Below are 25274 nucleotides of genomic sequence, written 5' to 3' on the forward strand. Positions count from 1 at the left end.
GACGATATTTGTGTGTTCTACTACACCACAGCTCACTCTGTGCACAACGTGCGTCGTGGATGACCGGCCCACGACGGTGCCGTAAGGCCAAACCTTCTGGGCGACCAGGTGGTGCGTGCGCACCTTGCTCATATCATAATCAGTGCGACGCTTGACCGATCGGGCCAACCAGGCAGTCTCTGGTTGATAGCGCGTCAACCACGGCATACCCAGGATGCAGTCAAACGCGTAATTCATCTCAATGACGAGGAAGTCGTCGTTGCTTTGGAAGCCGTCAAACGTGTACGGAAGTGTAATCTCGCGCCGCGCGACGCGGCGTGATTTCCAATCGGCCAACTTGACAGCAACCTCCCCTCTACCTTTGCGGACAGTGATGTCTGACGGGAGTACCGACAAGCACGACGCGCGGAAGAAGTTGTTGGTCGCTCCTGAATCAAGGAGCGCTCGCAGTGGTCGCTAGGCGTCGGCGACATGAAGACTGACAATAATCAATCTTGAATCTCCCGGCGTGGTGGTGGCATGAAAGTGTGCATGTAGCACAGGAGGGCTAGGATGTTGGGTTGCCACCGGGGGGCCCGGGCCTCCATTCCAGCCAGTTGGGCGCCCCGTACCTACTGACCCTGACTGTTTTTTGGCTGGTCAGATCTCGCGGGCTCGGCATCGACATGCGCAAGCACTGGAGCTGGCGTGCGGCACTCCGCCGCGCGATGACCGACCTTCCGGCAGCGGAAGCAGGTGAGAGAACGATCGTTCCGAGCACTGTTCCGACGCGCTACATGACGCTGACGATTGCTCGTCGCATCGATAGCGTCGATGTCCATGGGATCGGGCGCTGATTCCCAAACTGAAGCAGGTAGCGCGTGAGCGTATGACGCCGCAACCAGGTAGTCCCCGCGTAGTGCGAGGGCAAATGCCTCTTCGAGTGTAGAGGGGTCCGATCTTGTAAGGCAGTAGCGCGTCATTCCTTCGCGCATATCGAACACAAACACATGAACCGGAGAGGCCAAATCGATGGGCTTGGACACGATACACGACGCGAGGTGTCGTGTCGTGTCTTCTGGACGTAGTCGCGCATAATCATCGTGCACTGCCGAAGGACGAAGAAGTCTGCTTGAATTCGGGATTCATCTTGCGGCGGCTCGAACGCGAGCCGAAGGTCACTCTGGAGGGTATCCAGAGTGGGGAAGGCGTTGGAGTCGACGAGGGGGGGGGCATTCCTTGGCTTTCCTAGACAGCCGCGAGAGGAGGAAGTGGACCTTCGCGGAAGGCGCCTCGATCAACCTCGAGGCGATGGTGATGTCGATCTCTCGAAATCAGCGATTCAGCAGAAGTCGGCACCGGAGTAGGTGGTCGTCTCTAGCTTCACAACGTCATTCGTGGAGATACCCGAGAGAGTTGACACTCGCCGATTCGCATTGGCGAGCTCGCGTTCCATGAATTCTTGTGCCGCAATGCGCTGCTCGTCGGGCGTCGCTGCGCGTAGTAGCGACGTGACGACGGCTTCTCCGGATAGCGCCGCGAGGGGGTGGAGAGCTTCCCACTCGATCCGATTGAGATGGAGGAAAGCAGCGTGGTCGAGATTTTGGCTCATGTAGAACTTAGTCATTGGAAGGACTACGAAGTGCCACCAGGTGTAACGGGCCAGGTATTTACTCTGTTACTTGCTTGCGCCTTAGTGTTGAGGAAGCTCGCAATAGGACGACTGAGGCTTAGGTTTAAGGAAAAATTAACTCTGACTTTATTTTTTTTTAGGACCAAGGCCACAGCCCTGGCCACTCAATTACACGTCAAAGTTCAATTGGCTAATAATGGGTCTGGTCCCCCATATATTAGCCAATGATATGACAGCATTTCAGCACACGCTAGTCGTGTGCCGATGCACCTACTTACGTAAAGAAATCTACCTAATTATGTAATGGAGGGGGCCTAGTCCAAGACACGTGTACCCTCTTCCGGTAAGTCCCTGCCTAGCGCTGGATTATGCCTGCCGTTGGTACCCGAGAAGCATAGCTTGTAGGGTATTAACTGGTAGTGCCAAGAGATTAGGTCGGTTCGGGTACGACAAAAGTCTCGCTACGCGCGAAAAGAAAGCCCCGCGGACTCAGCAGGCCGATACGTCGGAAACCCCGAGTACCGTAATATTTCTAGCTGAGCAGCCTCTGGTGACCTGTAAAAGCGCTCGCGCACCGTCGCCCATTCTTTGATGGAAATCACAGGGTTTTATGAACGAGCTCTGCTGAACCGAGGTCGGCGGAGCCTCGGAAGTGCTCTGACCTGGTAAGCTGGAATTAAGTGGAAGCGAGCCACGCGTCTGTACCGACAGGGTCGAGCCGCGAGGGGACCACCCTCTGCGCAGGCCATACCTAACTCGGCGATTTGTTGTGGTTTGGGTAAGGAATCCACATCTGACGGTATTAGTGTGCTCTACTACGCCACAGTGACAGTTCGCAACAATGGAACATTGGTCTAGATAAGGGTCGCTACATGGAGACCGACCATATCCGACGCGAAGTACCATTCAAGGCCCCATGTGGGGAAGACGGTCAGCAGACAGGAAATCTGCGACGCGCGCCAAAGTGGAACGCCCACTGAAGTTGTGACCAAGGACTTGACTGGCCGGCAAGCACCAGCAAATGCCCACCAACCATCACTACTGTTGATCTTTAACAAGAAGCTCAGCTTAGACAACATGAACACCAATTTCACCTGTAGCTACAACCATCACCACAGCAACTGGTGACAGGGGTTGGCTAGGTGGTGCCGGGTGAGATCGTTTTTCTTGTATATAAAGAAGTGTCGCGCGAGCAGGCTATTGCTTTTGTTGCGGATGTCTTATTAATAGTAGCATTTTTCTTATGATCGAGAGCCTCTCTTATACTCTTACAGCAAATTTGACTTGATTTTAATAAGGGAAAGGATGAGACCGCTCTAATATCCGGTTTCCTCTTATACCCGGCGCCACTATAGCCAGAGTTGTCTGAACATGTTTACCGGACCTGTTCAAGTTGCTTGACCCAAGGTGGGAATGAATCATTCGTAATTCTTCCGACTATTTGAAAATTGTGCTCCAAAGAAGACCTATGACGTTCTCTCAAGAAGCGCAGCTATCGCCACTAGTGCCAGCTAAAGGAGTGTGCACACAACGCCATGTCGATTCCCTCTACGCCAGCCCAAAAGTCTTCCCTCCAGAGGCCAAACTCAAGGCTGAACTCTCCACAGGCATCACTGTCGAGTATGCCATTCACGAGAACGAGAACAAGGTCGACGATGTATCGGAAGAGCGCGTGGTCCTCATTATGGGATTCGCGACAATCAAAGAGGCGTGGACACCGCTGATCGACATGCTGCTGCACAACTGGAATAATACCAATCACAAACGCAATGTGAAGCTGGTGAGCTTTGATAACCGAGGAGTGGGAGGGTCGGATGTGCCTTGGCGGCGCTACACCACGAGTGGTATGGCTCAAGATGCCTTAGCTCTGATGGACCACCTCAAGTGGAACACAGCTCACATTGTAGGAATCAGTATGGGCGGAATGATCTCAATGGAACTTGCATCGGCAGCTCCCGAGCGAGTCAAGTCGCTTACTCTCATAGTGACAACACGTGGTAAATACACTGAAGATCCTCGCTCCAGAGCGCCGATGAAGGAGAGCTTGGATGCCAAGAAACCCGAGGACATTGCCAGGGCTCAGCTGAAATTGCTATTTAGCGACGACTTCCTGGCACAGTCGATGGACTTTGGGGACAAAACAAAGCGTGACGTGATCTACAAGTTTTTGGAAGATCGAGCCACGTCACGTGTGAAGCCGTCACTCGTTGGACTGGTCAACCAGGTACTTGCGATTCGAACGCACTGGGTTTCAGATGAACGTCTTGCGGCCATCAATGACGCCGGGTTTCCGATTCTGCTGGTCGGATGTGCAATGGACATTCTCATTCCTCCTCGCGAGACGCAGACGTTGCGTGGTTTCTTTAAGGGAGACCACGTCCGGACGCTGTTCTTCAAACATGGTGGTCACGGTGTCGTCTTGCAATATCCAGAGGAAGTCGCGGATGGTTTGACCGAGCTGATTCTGCACTGCTAATGTAGGTGAACATTGGAGAAATATGCTGGCTTGCTGGGGTGGCCTCTATTCAATCATCTGCGTAGCTTTTTCAACGTTTACTGTAAAAATAATTGTTTGGTGCAGTCACTGCTATCATGCTGTACGTTTCTCACTTCGCTTGCCGATGCGTTTGCTTCTCGAGTTTTGGCTTTGTGATCGCCATGCTTACTATATTTCGCCAAGACAAGTTCTACATGTAGAAATCAGGATCTCGATGAAGTTGGACTCCAACTTGGAGAACCCAAAATGCACCAAGTAAAATGGCCCTTTCGCCACAGAGTTAATTGCCGCCAGCAATTTACCGGGGTCAAGCTCACTCTGACACTCTGAGTGCCGACTCGGCCATCGCTGGGCTCCGTAGAGTCTACGGCGTAGTCGGCGTTAGCACGGCGTGCTTCGTGCCTGGACAGCTTGCCTCGTTTGCAAGGTCCTTGGCCAACACATGGTTGGCATACCACGGTACAAGTACAACATGTATAAAAGACCACGACTGCATACTGATTCCCAACGCGTAGCGTTTACAGGCAGGAGTCTGCAGGACCTCACAATGGATAACCATTAAGCATTCCCCCTAAGTGTGTGCATTTCACTACTAGCACTCGACGATGAAGGTGCCAATGAAAATTTCGGTTGTCACCTCCCCAGGTCTCACCTCGGATCGACAAATGGAGGCGCTGCTTTCAACACCCAAGCACTTCACAGAGGAGCACGTGCGCCGTGCAAAGGTGGCCACGGGGATCACGATGGAGTACATGCTGGAGACCAATGCTGATGCGCACAGCCCAGCATGCCGACACCTGCCCGAAGAGCGGTTGGTGCTGATCATGGGCTTCCTTCAGCTGAAGGAGCTGTGGGGTCCCGTGATCGACATGTTGATGAGGAAATGGGACGCTAAGAAGCAAGGCCGGAACCTGAAAATCCTCACCTTCGATAACCGAGGCGTGGGCGGCACTGACGCGCCCTTGGGGAGATACACCACCAGCCAAATGGCGGACGACGCGACTAGTTTACTGGACCATCTTGGGTGGGAATCTGCAAACTTTGTTGGCATCAGGTACGATTCGATATCGATGTTATCCACACCGCTCGATGGTGTAAAACATGACTCTGTTGTTCTGTAAATGATCGCTATCGAGCTTGCGTGCTCTTTTCCGGAGCGTGTACAGTCCCTCTCTCTATTGGTGAGTACTCGCGGTCGATATGTCCCGGACATCCGCTCGATGGTTCCGTTGCTTGGCGCCATCTTCTCGCCGACTCAGACGGGCGTTGTGAAGAACACCGTGTCGCTCAATTACCCGTCGGACTTCCTCGACCGTCCGATTGGTGACAAAGATGTACGCAGTGTGCTAGAGCGGCACTACGCCACGCTTCCGAACCGACACAAACCGGCCGGCTATAAGGCACTAGTGTGCCAGGGTATGGCCGTGCAGACGCATTATGTCTCGGACGAACGACTCGAAGTCATTGCGAAGGCAGGGTTTCCCGTCCTGGTCGTTGGGAGTATGCGGGACATCTTAATCCCGCCGGAAGAGTCCGTGAAGCTCCTGCAGCGACTTCCGGGCGACCAGGTACGGGCTCTCTTCTTCAAGAACGGTGGCCACGGCATTGACACGCAGTTTGCAGAGGAAGTCGCTAACGGTCTCGTCAAGACCCTGAAACGAGCCCGACTTTGAGTACGAGTAGATAGCCCCACTGCCACAAAATAGGGCAAGTTGAAGTGGGTGATCTGTGTGAATCACAGTGTATTTTTTTTTGTCATCTCGAATGACGTGCAGCAGCGCTACAAGTACCGGTATGTACAAGGCACCTGTCTGTCCGTCGGACACCTAAAAGCCTCTTAGGTACATGTAAATAAAGGTAACGTTTACCAGTAGATTCATTGTGAATCCTTTCGAAAGGTTAGAGAATTGCTTGAAATTTTATAAGGGTTGCTGTGGGTTTTAATCCAGCTTGGATTGGTGTGCCGAATGAGATGCTATTTCGGCAGACCAGTGCTAAAAATTATTGATACTGTACACCAAAGTTAGACTCTAGGGTCAACATAAGCGCGGCGCTGCAGTGGATCGGCCCAAGTGGAGAGTGCAGATTTCTGGACAGGACCATGATGCTCGATTTGCTCTTGGGATTGTGAAGACAGAGAAACATCTTCGTCCCGCTTTAACCGTCCCATGAAATCATTTCAGCCAATCCATTTCCGTTTCGAAAATATATCATCCAACCATAATCATACGGGCGTGCTCAACAGAACGCGAAAAAGTGCGGTAACTTGCAGGAGTCGGTTCATCTCCGTCAAAAAAGTTTGATATTCGACGCACTCATTAGGCAAAACGGCCGCACGTGCGCAGTAAATTCACCGTGAACGGACCCCTTCGTTCATCTCCAAGCTCAGCGTCATGAGGGAGAGTCTTCCAGCCACACGCTTGACCATGTCGCTCATGAACCAGGCGGACCCGAACGGGCGCGATCTGCGACTCTGGCTGCTCTCAGCTACGACGCACCACGGCGTAACATACTACCGCATCGCAGGGCGCTTCTCCTCGAGCGGCCAGACGTGGGAGGTGAGCCACCGCTACTCAGAGTTCCTCAAGCTGCGCGATCAGCTGGTCAAGTATCTGTCTTCGTCCACAGACAAGTGCCCTGGTTGCCGCAACTATCTGCACTCGATCCAACGCTTCGACTTTCCCAAGAAGCACCTCTTTGCGTCCAGGGCGCCACCCGTCGTCAACTATCGCGTCAAAGCGTTACGCTCCTTCCTCAACCTGCTGGCGTCCTGGGCTTTCTCCAAGACGCCTAAGTGTCCCATCTGCGGAGGCTACGCCTTCGAGGTCGTGCGCAACTTTGTGCTGGAAGGCGATGACCTGTCCGCCGACGCAGACATGAGCTCTATCCGGGAGTCTATGGCGGTGGGGGCCTTTGCGGAGCCCAATTTGGCCAGCACAAGAGGCCAGAGACATTTGCGAAAGAATAGTTGGATGAAGCTTAGCTCGCCCATGAATCCGGATATGACCCAGAGCATGTACATCCCACGCAATAGCAGCAGACAGTCAGAAGCATCGCTTCCACCCAGTGAGGCGTCGACTACGGCGCATTCTCAGCAGTCGAATCCGAAGTCAACGTCCCAGCAGCCCAGACCAACGTACCCGTCCTCAGAGCGACGATACCAGCAGCAACGCAGTCGCCAGGACGTCGATCCGTACGACGCGTTCAACGACTATTTGCCGGAAAAGCAATCGAAGGTCAAAAAGGCAACACAGGCAAACATGGAACAGAAGATCCAGAGCGGCAAGTTCGCGTTTGTGCCATTGCAAGAGTCGATTGAAGAGAGGAAACAACGTCATCTCCGCGAACAAGAAGAAGCCAACTCGTATCAGCAGAAGCTGGTGAAGCACCGCAGCGAACCTCGTAATCTGTCGGCGCGTCGTCCCCTGGCAGAGAGCGAGTTGTCTGTTGGCACCAGTGCCTTTGAGAGCCCCCACTCAAACAAGCGAGTCGGAAGCCGGAATGAGAGCTTTATCTCAGACGTGAGTATGGCAGCCGAGCCTATCTTTATCCATGGAGACGAACTGAAACGCTACGGCCTCTCGGATGACGAGCGCAAGGCCAGGAGTGCAACGAGCAGCGTGTACTCAGGCGACGACGAGATTGAGCTCACGGGAGTGGCGATGGCGTCGCCTTCGCGAGCGGACAAGAAGAATGACAGCGACAACTTGTGGCAGCCCTGGGAGCTGGCCAGAGTGGCTTAACTGACAGCTCTTTCTTCATCTACAAACACTTTGCAGTACCGTCACCTGGCACAACGATTCAGATGCCAGGTACATTTTATTCTTTAGTAAGACTCAATCGTGTAAGCTGTCGAAATACATCGATAGGATATCGCTAGAGTCCTACGTTTGCGGCAACAAATCAATTGACCGATCTGTTTTTTGTTGTTGCTTCTATTTGTGTCCTAGCGTCATCCTTGTGCGGCTTCCGCGATATGTGTTGCGCGTCACAACTTGTAACAGCTTCTTGTGTGGATGGAGGCCAGTTCCATACCGGCATTCTTTTTAAAGTAGGAGCTCGCTGGAAAGACTATTAATATTGCACCTGAGAAGCTGGACGAATTTTCAAATCTTGATAATTTTATTTTGATTTGTTGATTGATTCCCTTATATTTTAATTAATTAATTTTTATTTTTGTATATTAGCTAGCCCAAATTATGGTATTAAATATGTCCGTTTCGGATTGCTAGGTGTAGGTCAGTCAAAGTTATTTAAAAGGACCCACCCAACTATTAAGAGATTAGCGCGACTGCCTTAGCCAATCACTCTCGATTAAAGTGCTGCCGCTGCGTCTATACCTTCGATAAGCTCGATTGCCGCCGAGCTCTTGGCCATTCCGAAAGAAGTTTTTGAGCCGCAATGACTTATTCAAGCGACCTGCGATGGGGAGCTGCTGTGCTTGTCTATATTTATGAGATGGATGTGGTAATGGCAGGTGCTCTGTTTGGTACTCATGAGCGTAGTGTGCGTCTCTGGATAAACACGTTTAAAAAGACTGGCTCGACCACTATCAAGGCTAAGAAAAGATAAAAGATAAATGATTAGTAGGTGGCCTCGAGAAGTTTTTGTATGTGTAGAAACATACATTGAAGGCCATTCGTGCTTTTATAATCAAGAGCTTCAAGCTGAACGACGCCACAAGTTCGAGCATCTCAAGAACGTCTCCGATGCAACTGTTTGCAGAGCCTTGCGCTTTGATCTCGTCTTTACTCTAAGCGACTGACGAAGCATGCCAGAGAGGTCGCACCTAAGGAGTGGTGTGAATATGAGTCTCGATTGATGCTATTTTACAGCTGTCCTTAACCTTAATTTGTTAATGAGACCGCTAAAGACGGCAGGTAAGTATTGGAGATTTTTATTATAAGTGCAATACCAAGCCAAGCTAACGACTTTTTACTTGCGCTAGGAGCGTAGTACGAAAATATGCATGGTCCAAGGGAGGGAATCCTGTCACTGTATGTCTTCCATCATGTGCAGCGTATTTTGGTTTTGGCGGCAATGGATGTTGGTAGGTTTTTCTCGTGGGGACACACGCTTGGTACTTTCACACGGAGCGAATTTTACAATATGTTTGCTACAAAAATTGCTCCTTACCTGAGCCCGTGGCCAATACCAAGATCTATTGTCGTCTTGGATTACTTGAAAATTGACATGTATGAGGAGCTGCAGGAGCTCGTACATTCAACAGATGCATTGCGTTTTATTCTGCCACCAAACTCACCCAATATCAACTCGATCGAACTTGGGTCCTCACTTTTGAAGCGATGGGTTTTAAAACATGCCGCTCATGTTTTAAAGAAGCACCATTTGAAGTTATCACCGTGGTGCTGCGTGAATGTACAAAAGGAACACGGTCATGCTGGTTATGGGTTGTTTTTGACACTGCAGATATCAAGGTGTAGCATTAATTATTGCACCTTAATAAATACATATTTTATTTTATGTGTAGCTACTCCTACTGCGAGTTTTCCTGTCCGTCTTGAAGAACTTCTCCCTCACTGATGAAATGTGGTGCTGTCTGGTACAGCAACTTCATGTTCATTTGGCAGTCATGCGCGATAGCTGCATATCGCAATGTAGCTGAACCAAAATGAACCTTGGTAGTTTAAATTGTTGGGCGTACGCGCGGCAGCAGTTGTTGAATTTGGGATGACGTAGCCTGCTGTCTCTTCGTCCTTTTTGCCATTTCTACAAAGACAAAATCTCCCCAGCAAATTTATCTCGACCTCCGTCGCGTCTTTTCGCGTTGTTCCAGCTTTTCCGCAGTAAAAACTGGAAACTACTCATATCCATCTTTATGTATCCCCTTTGAATGGAATGCCTCGAAACCTTAATATAAATATCAAGGTAATCTCTCCACGTGTCCTTCAGTTTGAGCTGTGCGGCAAAACCTGGCTTCACCTTCGCTATCAGCACGTCATACCCTTCTTCGACACGAAAATCAAACGAGACAGCAACGCCTATGTTGCGACAGCCCTCTAGTAGATCATCAGCTTTCACAGTCAGCTCACAAGACAGCTCATATGACATTGACCGACTTATGCCGAGCGGAAACACTGCGTGTAGCGGGGTACGTAGCCCCAATAGGTACCCTAGCTACATGAAGTGTGACACATCACACTTCGGGATATCTGGTACATGGTACCAGGGTCGTCCGATGACATTGCTTTTCTATAGGTGACTTATAGTATTTATATTTAACTCAAGCTTAGCCTACCTTTAAATATATTCAGATTACAACTTACCTTAAATTGGTCCCTTCGCTCTCTTAGACAAAAGGGATATGTGAACTACTGCTCACTGAGAGTTTGTATACTCTCGGAACCCAACTTCCTCTAGCGCAAGGTGCTGTGTGACCCCGTCGCACTGCGAATGCAAGGCAAAAGACAACGTATTTTTCGTTTTAAGATCAGAACCATTCCATTAATAGTCTACAGAACAACAACAAAAATAGTGAAGGGATGCTAGCAAAAGAAAACACGCAATTTGGTAATTGACAAGCAGCACTACTCACCTTTTATAGCTTGTATCTGGCGGGGTACTAGCCCGAACGGGCGACAGTCCTCTCAGAATAAGCTGATGCCGAGGCCCCTCAATTGACTTCAGTCGAGTGCTCTCCCGCCGTGCCACCAGAATGCACATGTCTGCTCCAGTCAGAGAAGTTTTTGCCAGTATGGGTTCAGATTAAATTGTCCCAATTATATTCTCAAATACTGCAGCGTTTCAGCCCCTCGGTTATCTCAACCATTTATGATGCTTGCTGTTTATTTAGCGAGAAAGTAATGTGAGGTTAGTGCACCCCTAGGCTTATCAAGAGGACAATCCAGCTGAAACACACAATAAAAGATGATGACGTGAATGAATAATCGAAATGTAGCTCTTTACAACTATGCTTGCAACGCCTTTTCTGTAAATATATGCCTTGCTACCTATTTATTAATAGTAAGCTGCTATGCCACAAGGTGTCTCGAATTGCCACTAGGTCCTAGAGTTTAGTATTTTACCCTGTACAAGGTAATATCCCAATTGCGCTTGCCACGCGTCAAATTTCATTCTTATAATTGGAAAGTAGAACCTGGCAATCTTGCATCTTGTTTCGATCTCTTTATAAAGTTGCTGTAGATTTATCGAAATTGCAATAGTCATGACCCATTTTCAAGAAAATTAGGGTTAGTACCTAAAATAATGGTTTTAAATTTCTGTAACACTTGCTGCACTTCGTGACCAAAACGGAAGTAGTCTTCATTTTTTTAATAACAGCCTATACAGCTAGCATTCTTGATAGTGAACCAATACTTGATAAAGCCTGATCGATACCAATTATCGCTTCCTATGGTGCCTATAGATCGCAGGTAGTTTCTAAAATAAAATAATTAATTTTGGCACTGCTTTTAAAAATTAAAGAATTGAGATCATTTGTAAAGCTGGTCGACTTTCCATTGTGAGCAATCCAATAGTCCTTCTCCGGACCAAACTGGACCAATTAGCGTTGGCTAACTCCCGCCCTTACACAAGTCAAGAAGCGGTCGACGGCGTGCGTAAAAATACTCGAGAGGCGCTCCACTTTCTAGTGTGCTGCCCTCATCGCTCAACGCCCCTATAGTATCAGGGCTCGATCTTTTCTTTGTCGTATCGGTCGCGCGCTTTTCGATGCCGACTAGTGTCCAAGCCTGAGCTATCATGTGCGTAAATTTACTTGAAGCGTATTTTACGCGTAATTTCCGGTTGCTTTGCCGTGTATTGATCCAAGACGCTAACGAAGCACCTTGACGACAGACCCACTTAATTGTATCGTTATTCACGCATTGGAAATCACGCAGTCGGTGCGTCCTTCTTGGTATAATAGAATGTTCGACCTGTGTAATTTTTCGTAAGATAAAACTGACGTTCTGGCTATTAAATCCCGCCCCCAGCGATCAAGCGCGTATGGAGTCCAAGACCGCCGATAGCTCACGAGCGGCCTCGTCCAAGTCGAAGGAGGGTCTGTGGTGGCGCTGGACCCACGGAAAGAGCGGCACCACGGCCTCCAGCAGCCATGTAGGCTCGCCCTACGACACTAATAATCACACCTATAGCAGTAGTAATAGTAAGCCACCAGCCACGGCGTCTCCTGCCGACGGGGTGCGGTGGCAGAAGCGCACCACTCGGACGCCCAGGGAGGACACTCTCTCCTCCCTTAGCTGGTCCAGCTCCCCAGACGCCGGGAATAACTCGTCCTCTCCTAAGTTCTTCTCTGCTACGGCATCTTCGGCCACACGAAGCTCTCGCGCTTCAGCTGCGCCCGCCAAGAAGAAGACGGCCACATCGCTGTCGAACCGTGGACCTCGAGACGGTTATAATACCAAGAAGACGTCACTTGGAGCGTCCTCGTCGTCCTCGTCTTCGTTCGTGTTCTTCACTCGAGAGGAGAAACGTGCAGCGTCGTCGGATATCTCGTGGTCACTGGGGAAGAGCAAGCGACCGGCAACAAAGAAAGACAGACGCAGTGCAAAGACCTCAACAGCGTCGCTGTCCGGTGCTCGAGCTACTCGTGAAGTGACCACGAGGAACACGCAGTTCCTGCCGGATGTCAACGAGGACGCGGAGATGAGAGCGCCGGACGCAGGCGCCAATATGTTTGCCTTTTCGATGTCTCAAGCGAAGCCTAGTCAACGTGTAAGCACGAGCTTTAGCTCATCGAGAAGCGACAAGACGGACAAGTTCGCTCTAGCTGAAATCCCAGTGTTTAACTTTGACGACACCCTCTCGAGATCCAGCAAAAGTGCCTTCCCGCCATCTTCGCCCTCGGTAGCGTCCACAGTCTCGTCGACTTCTTCTTTCAACTCGCAGTCGCTTTGGACGGTAGACCCGCTCGTGAACTGCGCTCGAGCTGTGCTGCAAGACTGCATTAGGAAGCGCAAAATGGAACAGAGCAGCGCTCGGAAGCGCTCTATCGAAGGATGTTTTGATGGCGATCTGCTGGAAAGCCAGGAGTTCGGCTGGCATGACGACGCGGTGTCGAAGCACAGAGACTTTGGGATGATGAGTCCTGGATCCAGGTAAGTTTTGGGCTAGGAAGTGCCATGATGTTGCGCTTCTAATTATTGTCAATGTGTAGCAGTAGTAGCGATGACGAGCTCAGCCAATTATCGTCGATGGACCAGTCATTCTGGTGCGTGCTGCTATCGTTCCAGTTTATTGACATTTGTCCCAACTAAGCGCCGTTATCTACAGCGCGGAGAAATCAGAGCGAGGCTGCGATAGCAAGTTGGCTAAAGAAGAAATGTACCGCCAGATCTTGGTGGGGGACTACGACCTCAGCAGTAGTCCTGAGTTCCAGTGCTTCAGCCCTTTGATGGAAGAAAAGTGCGTGATGATTGCAGTGGGTGTTGCCAAATGGCTGGTGCTAACCTTTGGAGTTTTCTAATGCAGGGGACTGCCCATCGAGGTTCGATATCAGCTCCCTCTGGCGCTGGGAACAGCTAATGAAACCAACAAGGAGTGCACGATTTGTCAACTTCGCTATGGCATTGGCGATCACATCGTCACGCTTCCTTGCCAGCACTTCTTCCAGTACGTTTCTACAATTTCTATACGCTACTACGACGATCTCGTGGCTAACTTGGTATGTGCTTACAGTGCTTGCTGTGTCGACAAGTGGCTGTGGAATCATACGTCGTGCCCATTGTGCCGCACGGAAGTGTCTTTGGACCAGAAGACGGAAGTCCTTAACACAAAACACAACTTCACCGAGTGCTCTCTTGTCGACCAGGAGCGTATTCGTCGCCAGCTACGCTCGTCTTCCCAGCACGCAGGCTTTCGTCCTGTCGTTCCAGGTACGAAACAAACAACGAGCTTCCTTCTGCATGTAGATCACACTGCTGATAACTGTTTTACAGTGGAAATTGACCAGCTCGAGCTTGAAGTGTCACGTATGGCGATCGATGAAGACTCGGAGGTTGAAGACGAGCCAAGCTATCTAGTTTGGTGCGTGTGTGGCATTGCCTCCTAAACGCATTGTCTATTTACTCACTCGCTCTCTTTTCTCAGCCCAACACCGCACCTCGCTACGAACACCCAGGACCATTGTCCTGGCAACTGATAAGCGCCGCCCTGCGAGAATTAAACAGGAGGTGTCTGCTTCCAAAACAAAAAAACAGCCAGGCGTGCACAAGTCCTGATCCTGTGGCTTGTGGCTCCTTGGCGACTTCCTTTCCTCGGGGGTATTTGTATGGTGTTGTAATCGACCCCCACACGCCGTGCTTCCAGTCAGCAGTTATACTCGATCCACCAACTTCCAGGCATGAAGAACTTCTCTTCCTGTTCTTGATTTGCCTGATGCATCGCTGGGAGACGGCAGAACGAGGATGGACAGGCTCACATCTAAAAAAACAGCAATAAAACGAAACAACTCCACGGCAACTTCCGACTTGAAATTCATTACTGTGTGTTGGCCTACCAACCGATCTTTCTCTGTTATCTTAGCGCAACTTGCGTCCACGAACGTAGGCGAGTGCACGACGGTCTAGGCGTTTGGTTTTTTGGATGGAAACTGCACTTGAAGGGGCCGGATGGTGATTGTAGTCTGCAATTGAGTGATGCATTGACACCGGGTGGCAAGACATCTCATCTTCCTCCTCGCCCATTCCAATCTGTAATAAAAAAAGAGTAAATTGGGTTAGCCAAACTGAATTACGCTAAGGTCGCTCATTGTGAAGAAAATCTTACCCATTCATCTTCGGTCACGGCCATGACGTGTAGAGAGTACAGCGCCAGAGCGAGCTGAAGCCACTGGACGAGTAGCTCGGACCCCAGGGAAACAGCAAGCAGGCACTGCAACATCAACGGCCAACATTAATATCACCACTTCTTCTATAGCTCTAGTGACAGTGTTCCGTACCTGTGTTGCAAGCGACAGGAAGAAGATGGGGCTGCACAAATTGCTAGTCTTCACCGCTGAGATGATGAATGAGGCGAGCAATAGTTCCGCACCTGTGCACACAAGACAAAATGTCAGCGACGTTTTCTATGGAATGTGCCAATTGTGGAGACTACACAACGCACCGTTCAAATCCAATAGGAAGCTGTGGTGCGATATGCCTTCGACCAGGAAGACGAGCGGTAAAATAACGCGGAACGTTGTGACCATGGCGGTGGGGCCGTTCGTGCAGAATAGCTGGACCAAGAACGCGTACCAGAGACACACCGGCGCCCAAGGTGGAGCCCACGGGAATACGTACTGAACCAGGAAGGGGAACCCATAAAGGAAGGCGAAGCAGAAGCCGATATGGCGATGGGTCAAGATCGCGCGGAAAGCGACACGATGGATGCGAATGAACCATGAGGCCGCATGGAGTGACAGCAGCAGAACCACACTAAACACCACAGCCAGCACTGACTCCACGTACGAAACCGTGGTGGCCAGTAGACCCTTGACGTTCAGTTGGCCAGCAACCCAGGCACAGCCACGTCGCGTGCCAAGGTAAGCAGCTAGTGCAGCTGAAGCAGCAGCGGCACCTCCCTCGCGTAGCCCCTGACTGATCCTCGTGGACAACGGCGTACTTTTGGTAGCGAACGCCTCTAGTAGTTTGTCTTGCGCTTCGGTGGCTATATCGTTGGAAACGTCGGAAGGTTTTGAAATCAAAGATGGCCCCCTCTTGTCCTTCTTTCCTCGAGTTTTCTTCTTGTCAGCCTTGTCCTTCTTAGGCTTCTCCTTGCGTTGTTCCTTTGCAGTTGGCTTCTTCTCAACTTGGGATGGCTCACGACGAAACTGGCTGCTTCCAGGCTGACTCATAGCCGGAGCAAGAGCTGCCTTCTTTGACTTCTTCTTCGACGCTGCACGTTGCTGATTATTAGCTACTTGAGCTTGTTCCGCGTCGGATTCGGAGCTTTCTAGAGACGACTCTGGGGCGTCCGCTTTGATCTCTCGACGTTCCTCTTTCAGCTCTTCAACTGCATCTTCAATAGCATCGCTAGACGAAAACGATTCACGTTTCGGGCTTGTTCGATCCACTGCAGAAGTGTCACGTAGAACATTGTCAGCGACCGGGATGCTGTCGGCGTCCTCGTCTGAGTTCTTCGTATCGTCAACATCATCGCCTGACGCAGCATCATCGTTGACACTAGGCCCCTTTGCAGTCACTTCATCAGTATTTTCACTACCGTCCTTGGTGATACTTGAGCCTACAGAGCCAACATCGAGCGCTTTGTGGGTGGCAGAGCTGCTTTTAGCTTCTTGCGTGACAGTTTCCTTTGGTTCCGTAAGCTTAGCAACGATATTCTGGCTGTCGCTCTCCACGCCTCGTTCCTGGGGGGAGTTCGATGCGCTTGATCTCTCCAATGACAGCTCCTTGACTGGTTCCTTGACTTGCTTCTCACGATACACCTGGCGACGAGTAGACCCAGCACTCTTGTCATTTCCTCTGCCGGGATTCCGTCTCGCAGTACTACGAGTTGCAGACTTGGCATCGTCACGGCGTTTACTTTTGCCGATTTCTCGCGAAGCTATCTTTGTGGGGCTTCCGCGAGATTCAAGACCTGACAGGGGGTTGGCAACCGATCCAGAATCTTCACTTTGGTTCGTCTGTACACGTCTGCGGCTGTCAGCGTTCGATGAGGAAGACGTTGCGCTCTTCTCCGCTACGTGGTTGCGACGCTTTCCTCTTGTCTGCTCGTTATTGTTGCGGTTGCTATCATACGAAGACGGAGAGTCGTGACCCAAGGGGGGAGTCACCTTACGTCCACGTTCCGAGCGTCTCGGCCTCATAGGAGAGCCCGGTGTTAAGGCGTTGATCGCGTCCATACTGAACTCCAATGCTTTCGCTCGTAGATCCGAGCGACCTTCAAACTTCTTTCTTCCTTCTCGAGCCTTTTTCGGGCTTCGAGGTGCTTTAGCTGTCGCTTGAATGTCGATTCTCCTGGAAGTCGTAGGGGCTCGAGTATCCCACATCGTTGACGCCGAATCAACAGCTTGTCGAACATGCATTCGATCCATCTCGCCAACTCTTAACGAGTGCGTGTTCAGCTCAGCCAGCTCTGGGTTTGACACTCGTCCGTCGGTGAGTGAGTCTTCACCAAACACACCGGTCGATAGTCTCAAACTAGACAGTAAACTGGGTCCATACTGGTCATCACCGCCTGAAAAGGTTCTGTCAGATGTACCTTCATTGGAAGGCGACGGAAGGAAAGGACCGAATTGAGATCCCGCTACACGCGGTGGCATGCGAGTCTGCATCGTGCTGGAGTCACTGAGTCCAGGAGGACCAACCAATCCAGGCGGACGCTGAAGTATCCGACGCGGTTGAGATGCATCTGTCGCTGTAGACGGCCACGTCCGCATTGAACTAGACCCAAATGTGTCTGCGCCACTTAAGTACGACGCCATTCCTCCTCCACGATACAAGTTTTGGCTCTCGGAAGCTCCAAAAACTGCGGAATTCCCACTGTCTGCTGGCATCGAGAAGCTCTTGGCAGCCTCCTGGCCTCGATTGAACATGGATGTGGGGGATCTGATGGATCCAGCTCCTCCAATTGCTTTTGTATCACTAATTGCTGGCCCAAACGGTCCGGCAAGTCCGAAAGGGCTACTGGAGCTTGGTGTCGATCCAGCGGAGTCTCCAAAGTCCCGAGATGATCGTGGTGTGTGAATTTCACCTCCCAAATCGGATAGCAAGTAATTGGTGGGTCTTGGGGACAAGGTAGAACCGCCACCGGAGCCAAATGGCGACAGGTCGAGCGTCGGCCGAGGCCGCGCGTGAAGGCCACTAAAGTCCACGTCACTCCTCGATTTCGAGGATCCGTGAGCTGCGGAGACCGTAGATGCATTCCCTGAAGACGCGACTATTGATTGGCTGCTGGCCGTAGCAGTGTTGCGGCCTCCAATAGGACCAAAACTCGCCTTTATGTGACTACTATTTGGAATAAATGCGGTAGTACAAATGAGATACTGAGTGCAACAAGGAGAGCTAACTAGTAAGAGTGGCGTGATATGATCGACAAGGCGCACCTCTTCTTGGGAGGCGAGTCGTCCGCGATGCCGTTGGGCAGGAAATACGTCAAAGCCGGCTCGTCGTCCGCGTCCATGTGATCCAACTTGAATAATTGCAGACTGGCTGGCTTTGAGAAACAGTCGATTGTTGCACGAAGGTTTTATCAAATTCGTGTATTAATAACATGGTACTGTACTGTACAGTTGACGGCAGTTTCTTTAATTTTTCTCACCATTTTTTTTTAATAAAAAACTTGGAAATTCTAGCTAAACTTTTTAGCTAAAATTCATTTAATAAAAACAGATTATTTTTTCATGTACGGTATGTACAGAGCCTCAGCAGTGAAGACTACCGGTAGCAATTTTCAGCTTGAAATCCTTCTTGTTGCTTGCAACATTGCCAGAAAATCTTACAATCCAGCGACAACGCGCCGCTTTCTGGGACTCTCTCACGAACTTGAGTAGTTGTCGGCTATCCAGGCGCTAACAACGCCGTTGCTGTTGAGCTGGCGAACATAATCCCATGTGATCACTTGAGGAAAGTGCACATGTAAGAAGAGCAGCATCTCAAACATGCTCATCCCGCCCACCCGTTCATTGATGGCCGTAAGAGCATGTTCAGGATAATGACAATGCAGCCAATGCAAAGTGGCCAAGTGACCTTCATCCACAGCGGTTTGAACCGCCTTGGCGGAGCAACCTTCCGACCTGTTTGCATGTAGCCATTTGATCACGTTCAAGTGACCGCATCGAGCAGCTCCGTCCATAGCTTTTATCGTACACCCCTCATTCCTGTTAGCATGAAGCCATTGCACGACCTCGAGATGACCGTTTCCCGCAGCTTCATCCATAGCTGCGCTAGTGCATCCTTCAGACCTATGGGCATGAAGCCATTTTACCACATCGAAGTGACCTTTAGATGCAGCACCATCCATCGCCTTCTCAGTGCATCCTTCGGATCTATTGCTATGAAGCCACTTGACCATCTCCAGGTGGCCGCCGCACGCCGCTCTGTTCATCGCATCCTCTGTTACCTTTGAGGGGTGCTTTGACAGCAGCCACTGGAACATCTCCACACTTCCATTGCCTGCAGCAACGTCCATCGCCTGCTGAGATGCAGACCACCACGCAGCAACCTGGTGAGCTTGACTAGCTCCATTTGGTGTCGTGTCAATCGTCATCTCGTGGAAAAGCTTCAAAATATTGAGCCGCTGGTATGTCGCCGCAGTGGCAATGCCCCAAGCCCAGGGATCCCGGTAAAAGTCCATCGAAAAAGGAATATTCTCGACCAACCACTTGACTACATTTATGCGGTCTATGCGAATTGCATATAACAGCTCTTTTTTATACATAGCGACAACGTGACCATCGCTGACGTCGTCTGCGGCGCTAAGGTCGTAGACATACTGCATAATATCGACATGGGAATTCCGGCCTGCCAAATGCACGAGGATATAGCTTCGTCGATGTAGCCGCAAGTCTGCGCGATGCTCTCGTCCCAACGGGTGCTCCAAGAGCCATCGAAGCATCGTCAAATAGCCATTTTTGCATGCAGCTTCAATCGCAGTCCGCCATATACGCGAGCTTAGCGGACTATCTTGACAAGGGGGAGAATATAGCAGAACAATCTGCTGCATGAGATCCGAACGTCCGAAACGGGCCAAGCTCTCAAATGTCGCGCTAGCAAGATCTCCATCTCGCTTGACATATCCACAGTCAAGTAGCAGCTCCATCACCTTCATGTTCGCCGAAGACGCATAGTCTAACAAGCAACTTCCCTTGGGCATCAAAATCTTGGCAATTTCATCACTCCCCTTTCCCAGAGAGAAGACAACTGCTTGCTCGAGGCCCCGCTCATCGTCTCCAAGAGGCACGTTTTCATGTAGCCATTTCACAACTTGAGGGCATTCAGACTCTACTGCACTCATCAGCACATTCTCGCCCCAGTGAACCACATGGTTACCAATAGGCATAGGCTCCATCTTTTCTGCCTTCTTCATCTCGCTGTCATTTGCCTCCACTTTTCTCTTCTTCTGGCGTTTGTTTTCTCTTCCTTCGCGACTGGCATCGCTGTCCAGTAGAAATTGAAGTATGGAAAGACTTTTCATACTCGCAGCCAGCGTCATTATATCTAAAGGCACTTCAAGCCCCGAGAAGTGAGCGAACAGCCATTTGATCACGGCTAAATCCTTACGGCGCACAGCAACTTTGAGCGATTCCATAAACTGGTCGCGATTGTAGTGTGGATCTGAGCGTAGAAAGTTGTGGAGTGACCATGTTGATGGACGACTTGCTGCAGATGTGGGGCTAGAGCTCCAAATCCAATCCAGGAGCTTGGTGGAGCCTAAGGAACACGCTCGGCTGAGCGACAGACACGGTGGCGGTCCTAAGAAGCTGGAGATTTGTGGTGCGACGTGCTGCAGAGGACCTGGATCTCGGTGGTGCCGCAGCAGCCCAGCGACGATCGTCAACGAGGTCATTGGGTTCACACTGTGAACTTTACAGGTGATGCCGATTCTAACGAGATCATTGGGTTCACTTGTCAAAGGTGAAAGATACGATTCCATATTAGAATATATATTTTTACAGTCAAAGTCTGTTTTGCAATGATCACACAATCATTAAATCCGGGTCATTTGAAAGAAAAAAACAATTTAAGGAGTGTTTTTATAATGGCCCAAGTCAACGGTTTTTACCATTTTTGCTAGCAACCAAAAGTTTCCTGTTAGGAAGTCATGTCGGGGGTAGTGCGGTGTATTGGTGTGGCATGCTCAAAAAAATAGTAGAAGGCTTCTGAATTTCAGTAAGGAAATTCCTCTCCTCCTTGAGTAGAATTTGTGGTTATCAATATATAGCTTCTTTTCTGGTGAGCAAGCCTAGGCTGTGCACGTTCGTGTGGACCTATGTCGAAGGGCAATCCACGAACGCTGCGGACTGCTCTGTGGACTTGAGCTTGCAGAAGCGGCACACGTCGTCAATGCAGCCAACGCCTCCGCTCGCGCAGGAAGTGTCAGTGAAGAGGCCGATACCGACGCTGGCATCGCCCTCGGAAGCAGCCTGAGTGCACGCTTCGGCGAGCTGGACAGCAATTGTGGGTGTCTCGGTTGGGGCGTCACTCGGAGCATCCGTTGGAGCCTCGGTCGGGGCGTCGGTGGTGGTAACTGCGCCAGCAGAATACCCGGTGATGGATGTGCAGTCCGTGTAAGTCGTCGATTGCGGCGTGTCGAGGGTCTTGCAAAAGCGGCAAACAGTGTCGATACAGCCCAGACCGCCACTTGAGCAGGTCGTGTCCGTGACGATATTGATCCCGACTGATGCGTCACCCGCCGAGACTACCTGGGGGCACCCTGGTTGGTCCACCGGTGCTCTGGTTGGTGCTTCCGAGGGAGCCTCGGTGCCAACAATAATTGCAGTGGGGGTATTCGTTGGTGCGTCGGTTCCACGAATCATGCCACAATCCGTGAATGCAGCCGACTGCCGCGTGTATACGAGCCTGCAGTAGCGACACACGTCGGTGATACAGCCGATACCACCAGTAGCACACGTGGTGTCCGTGACGATGACGATACCAACCTTGATGTCTCCCAGTGCAGCAACTTGTTGGCACGTACCATCGACGGATGGTACCCCCGTTGGAAGCTCAATTGGTGTCTCCGTGGGGACGTCTGTCGGGGGATCCGTGGCGAGCTTTGCGACGACGGTAGCACCAGCAATTGTGCTGCAGTCTGTGAAAGTGGCCGACTGCACTGTGGTGGTCGCTCTGCAAAAACGACACACCTCATCAATACAGCCAACACCACCACTAGTGCATGTAACGTCCGGTACGATCTTGATCCCGACGGCAGCGTCACCCTCGGACGCCACAAGCGAGCAGGCTCCATACGAGGTCTTTCCATCTGTGACAGCAAGGGTTGGTGCGGGGGTAGTCGGCGTACCATCGGTAACGATCGTAGACGCATTGAAGTCATTGCAGCCGAGGAACGCAGTGGATTCCGGCGTCTCCTTCACTTTGCAAAATCGACAATGGTCGTTAAAGCAGCCGAGGCCTCCGTACAAACAATCGGCATCAACCACCGCAGCGATGCCGGCGGCAGCATCTCCTTCAGAGATTTCGCATGAACCAGTGGTGGCTGTAAGCGGTGCCATGGTGGGGAAGGTTGCTCCGAACAAGGCGCAGCTTTCAAACCGCGTTGACTTGGGTGTATCGAAGAGCTTGCAGTAGCGGCAGTGGTCATTGTAGCAACCAAGTCCACCGTTGAGGCAACCGACATCGTTGACGACACGAACGCCGAAATTCTTGTCGCCGTCCGAGACTTCGCACACGACGGTTGTTGTGTCTCTCTGAGAGGTGGAGAGGGGCATTGCTAGGCTGCACAGGGCGATGGCATAGGCCCGGGTGGAAGCAGTACGCGGGTACACCATGGTCGTTGAAGTTGTTGAAAGAAGTGAGAATTTGGACAAGGTAGTGTCCGGTGATATCTGGCCGGCGATGTAGATTGAAGAATGCATCGAGTTGTCCGCCCAAAGAAGAGCTTGCACGCCATTGCAGCTTGTGAGTCTCCAAAATAAGTCGGCAATCCTTGTCATCGTATATTTAGGAACTCGATAGCAATATCCCAAAGAATCTTCGTGGATCGCTCCGATTAATGTTGCGTTGGCCATCTAATAATCCACTTTTTTGTAAAATTCTTTTTTAATTTTATTTTTGTTCTCAACGGAACAGCAAACAAAAAGGACTGCTTGAAGTAGATAGGTGTTATTGTACTGGCGAGATGAAATGCAACACCAAACATTGCCCCTTCACAACTTCTCACCCAATTACCCAATTTATATGAGCTTTTTTTTGTTGGAAAGATAACGATTTCTTCTCTTAAGTAGTCATAATCATCCTTGAATATCTGCTCAAATGCACATGCTACACTTAATCGAAAAGTGCGTGTCTTTCGTTCCGCCCAAAAAATCGGTCTGTTGATCATTTTCTAATCGGTTTAAAATTACTGAGCTCGCTGTAATCTTTTTTTAGTGCTCTAAAAAAGTGGATTATTAGATGGCCAAACGCAACATTAATTGGAGCGATCCACGAAGATTCTTTGGGATATTGCTATCGAGTTCCTAAATATACGATGACAAGGATTGCCGACTTATTTTGGAGACTCACAAGCTGCAATGGCGTGCAAGCTCTTCTTTGGGCGGACAACTCGATGCATTCTTCAATCTACATCGCCGGCCAGATATCACCGGACACTACCTTGTCCAAATTCTCACTTCTTTCAACAACTTCAACGACCATGGTGTACCCGCGTACTGCTTCCACCCGGGCCTATGCCATCGCCCTGTGCAGCCTAGCAATGCCCCTCTCCACCTCTCAGAGAGACACAACAACCGTCGTGTGCGAAGTCTCGGACGGCGACAAGAATTTCGGCGTTCGTGTCGTCAACGATGTCGGTTGCCTCAACGGTGGACTTGGTTGCTACAATGACCACTGCCGCTACTGCAAGCTCTTCGATACACCCAAGTCAACGCGGTTTGAAAGCTGCGCCTTGTTCGGAGCAACCTTCCCCACCATGGCACCGCTTACAGCCACCACTGGTTCATGCGAAATCTCTGAAGGAGATGCTGCCGCCGGCATCGCTGCGGTGGTTGATGCCGATTGTTCGTACGGAGGCCTCGGCTGCTTTAACGACCATTGTCGATTTTGCAAAGTGAAGGAGACGCCGGAATCCACCGCGTTCCTCGGCTGCAATGACTTCAATGCGTCTACGATCGTTACCGATGGTACGCCGACTACCCCCGCACCAACCCTTGCTGTCACAGATGGAAAGACCTCGTATGGAGCCTGCTCGCTTGTGGCGTCCGAGGGTGACGCTGCCGTCGGGATCAAGATCGTACCGGACGTTACATGCACCAGTGGTGGTGTTGGCTGTATTGATGAGGTGTGTCGTTTTTGCAGAGCGACCACCACAGTGCAGTCGGCCACTTTCACAGACTGCAGCACAATTGCTGGTGCTACCGTCGTCGCAAAGCTCGCCACGGATCCCCCGACAGACGTCCCCACGGAGACACCAATTGAGCTTCCAACGGGGGTACCATCCGTCGATGGTACGTGCCAACAAGTTGCTGCACTGGGAGACATCAAGGTTGGTATCGTCATCGTCACGGACACCACGTGTGCTACTGGTGGTATCGGCTGTATCACCGACGTGTGTCGCTACTGCAGGCTCGTATACACGCGGCAGTCGGCTGCATTCACGGATTGTGGCATGATTCGTGGAACCGACGCACCAACGAATACCCCCACTGCAATTATTGTTGGCACCGAGGCTCCCTCGGAAGCACCAACCAGAGCACCGGTGGACCAACCAGGGTGCCCCCAGGTAGTCTCGGCGGGTGACGCATCAGTCGGGATCAATATCGTCACGGACACGACCTGCTCAAGTGGCGGTCTGGGCTGTATCGACACTGTTTGCCGCTTTTGCAAGACCCTCGACACGCCGCAATCGACGACTTATACGGACTGCACATCCATCACCGGGTATTCTGCTGGCGCAGTTACCACCACCGACGCCCCGACCGAGGCTCCAACGGATGCTCCGAGTGACGCCCCAACCGAGACACCCACAATTGCTGTCTCGACCTCCGAAGCGTGCACTCAGGCTGCTTCCGAGGGCGATGCCAGCGTCGGTATCGGCCTCTTCACTGACACTTCCTGCGCGAGCGGAGGCGTTGGCTGCATTGACGACGTGTGCCGCTTCTGCAAGCTCAAGTCCACAGAGCAGTCCGCAGCGTTCGTGGATTGCCCTTCGACATAGGTCCACACGAACGTGCACAGCCTAGGCTTGCTCACCAGAAAAGAAGCTATATATTGATAACCACAAATTCTACTCAAGGAGGAGAGGAATTTCCTTACTGAAATTCAGAAGCCTTCTACTATTTTTTTGAGCATGCCACACCAATACACCGCACTACCCCCGACATGACTTCCTAACAGGAAACTTTTGGTTGCTAGCAAAAATGGTAAAAACCGTTGACTTGGGCCATTATAAAAACACTCCTTAAATTGTTTTTTTTCTTTCAGGATGTAATGATTGTGTGATCATTGCAAAACAGACTTTGACTGTAAAAAATATATTCTAATATGGAATCGCATTCTTTCACCT

General features: G+C 50.8%; 8 protein-coding genes across 8 annotated transcripts; 5 read left to right on the forward strand and 3 right to left on the reverse strand.

Annotated features, from left to right (window-relative positions):
- Positions 1–3080: 3080 nt before the first annotated feature.
- On the forward strand, positions 3081–4088 carry PITG_15957 (serine protease family S33, putative; the record flags this gene model as incomplete). The annotated part of the gene is made up of 1 exon (XM_002898126.1): positions 3081–4088. One exon carries the CDS (start codon positions 3081–3083, stop codon positions 4086–4088), a length of 1008 nt encoding a protein of 335 aa, XP_002898172.1.
- A 626-nt stretch (positions 4089–4714) lies between these two features.
- Positions 4715–5782, forward strand: PITG_15958 (serine protease family S33, putative; the record flags this gene model as incomplete). The annotated part of the gene is made up of 2 exons (XM_002898127.1): positions 4715–5152; positions 5246–5782. The coding sequence occupies 2 exons, from the start codon at positions 4715–4717 to the stop codon at positions 5780–5782; spliced, it is 975 nt and encodes a 324-aa protein (XP_002898173.1).
- Positions 5783–6369: 587 nt separating this feature from the next.
- Positions 6370–7852, forward strand: PITG_15959 (uncharacterized protein; the record flags this gene model as incomplete). Its single annotated transcript, XM_002898128.1, has 2 exons — positions 6370–7152; positions 7240–7852. 2 exons carry the CDS (start codon positions 6503–6505, stop codon positions 7850–7852), a joined length of 1263 nt encoding a protein of 420 aa, XP_002898174.1.
- Positions 7853–12077: 4225 nt separating this feature from the next.
- Positions 12078–14546, forward strand: PITG_15960 (uncharacterized protein; the record flags this gene model as incomplete). The annotated part of the gene is made up of 7 exons (XM_002898129.1): positions 12078–13189; positions 13249–13302; positions 13365–13496; positions 13563–13703; positions 13770–13966; positions 14030–14117; positions 14181–14546. 7 exons carry the CDS (start codon positions 12078–12080, stop codon positions 14230–14232), a joined length of 1776 nt encoding a protein of 591 aa, XP_002898175.1.
- Positions 14530–18212, reverse strand: PITG_15961 (uncharacterized protein; the record flags this gene model as incomplete). Its single annotated transcript, XM_002898130.1, has 5 exons — positions 14530–14782; positions 14859–14963; positions 15031–15122; positions 15195–18037; positions 18136–18212. The coding sequence occupies 5 exons, from the start codon at positions 18210–18212 to the stop codon at positions 14612–14614; spliced, it is 3288 nt and encodes a 1095-aa protein (XP_002898176.1).
- Positions 18213–18853: 641 nt separating this feature from the next.
- On the reverse strand, positions 18854–20597 carry PITG_15962 (uncharacterized protein; the record flags this gene model as incomplete). Its single annotated transcript, XM_002898131.1, has 2 exons — positions 18854–18886; positions 19017–20597. 2 exons carry the CDS (start codon positions 20595–20597, stop codon positions 18854–18856), a joined length of 1614 nt encoding a protein of 537 aa, XP_002898177.1.
- A 421-nt stretch (positions 20598–21018) lies between these two features.
- Positions 21019–22539, reverse strand: PITG_15963 (uncharacterized protein; the record flags this gene model as incomplete). Its single annotated transcript, XM_002898132.1, has 2 exons — positions 21019–21782; positions 21825–22539. The coding sequence occupies 2 exons, from the start codon at positions 22537–22539 to the stop codon at positions 21019–21021; spliced, it is 1479 nt and encodes a 492-aa protein (XP_002898178.1).
- A 748-nt stretch (positions 22540–23287) lies between these two features.
- PITG_15964 (uncharacterized protein) lies at positions 23288–24926 on the forward strand (the record flags this gene model as incomplete). The annotated part of the gene is made up of 2 exons (XM_002898133.1): positions 23288–23892; positions 24082–24926. 2 exons carry the CDS (start codon positions 23406–23408, stop codon positions 24924–24926), a joined length of 1332 nt encoding a protein of 443 aa, XP_002898179.1.
- Between the last annotated feature and the right edge of the window lie 348 nt (positions 24927–25274).

This window comes from Phytophthora infestans, genomic scaffold (genome assembly GCF_000142945.1).
Source record: "Phytophthora infestans T30-4 supercont1.39 genomic scaffold, whole genome shotgun sequence".
Lineage (NCBI taxonomy): Eukaryota > Oomycota > Peronosporomycetes > Peronosporales > Peronosporaceae > Phytophthora > Phytophthora infestans.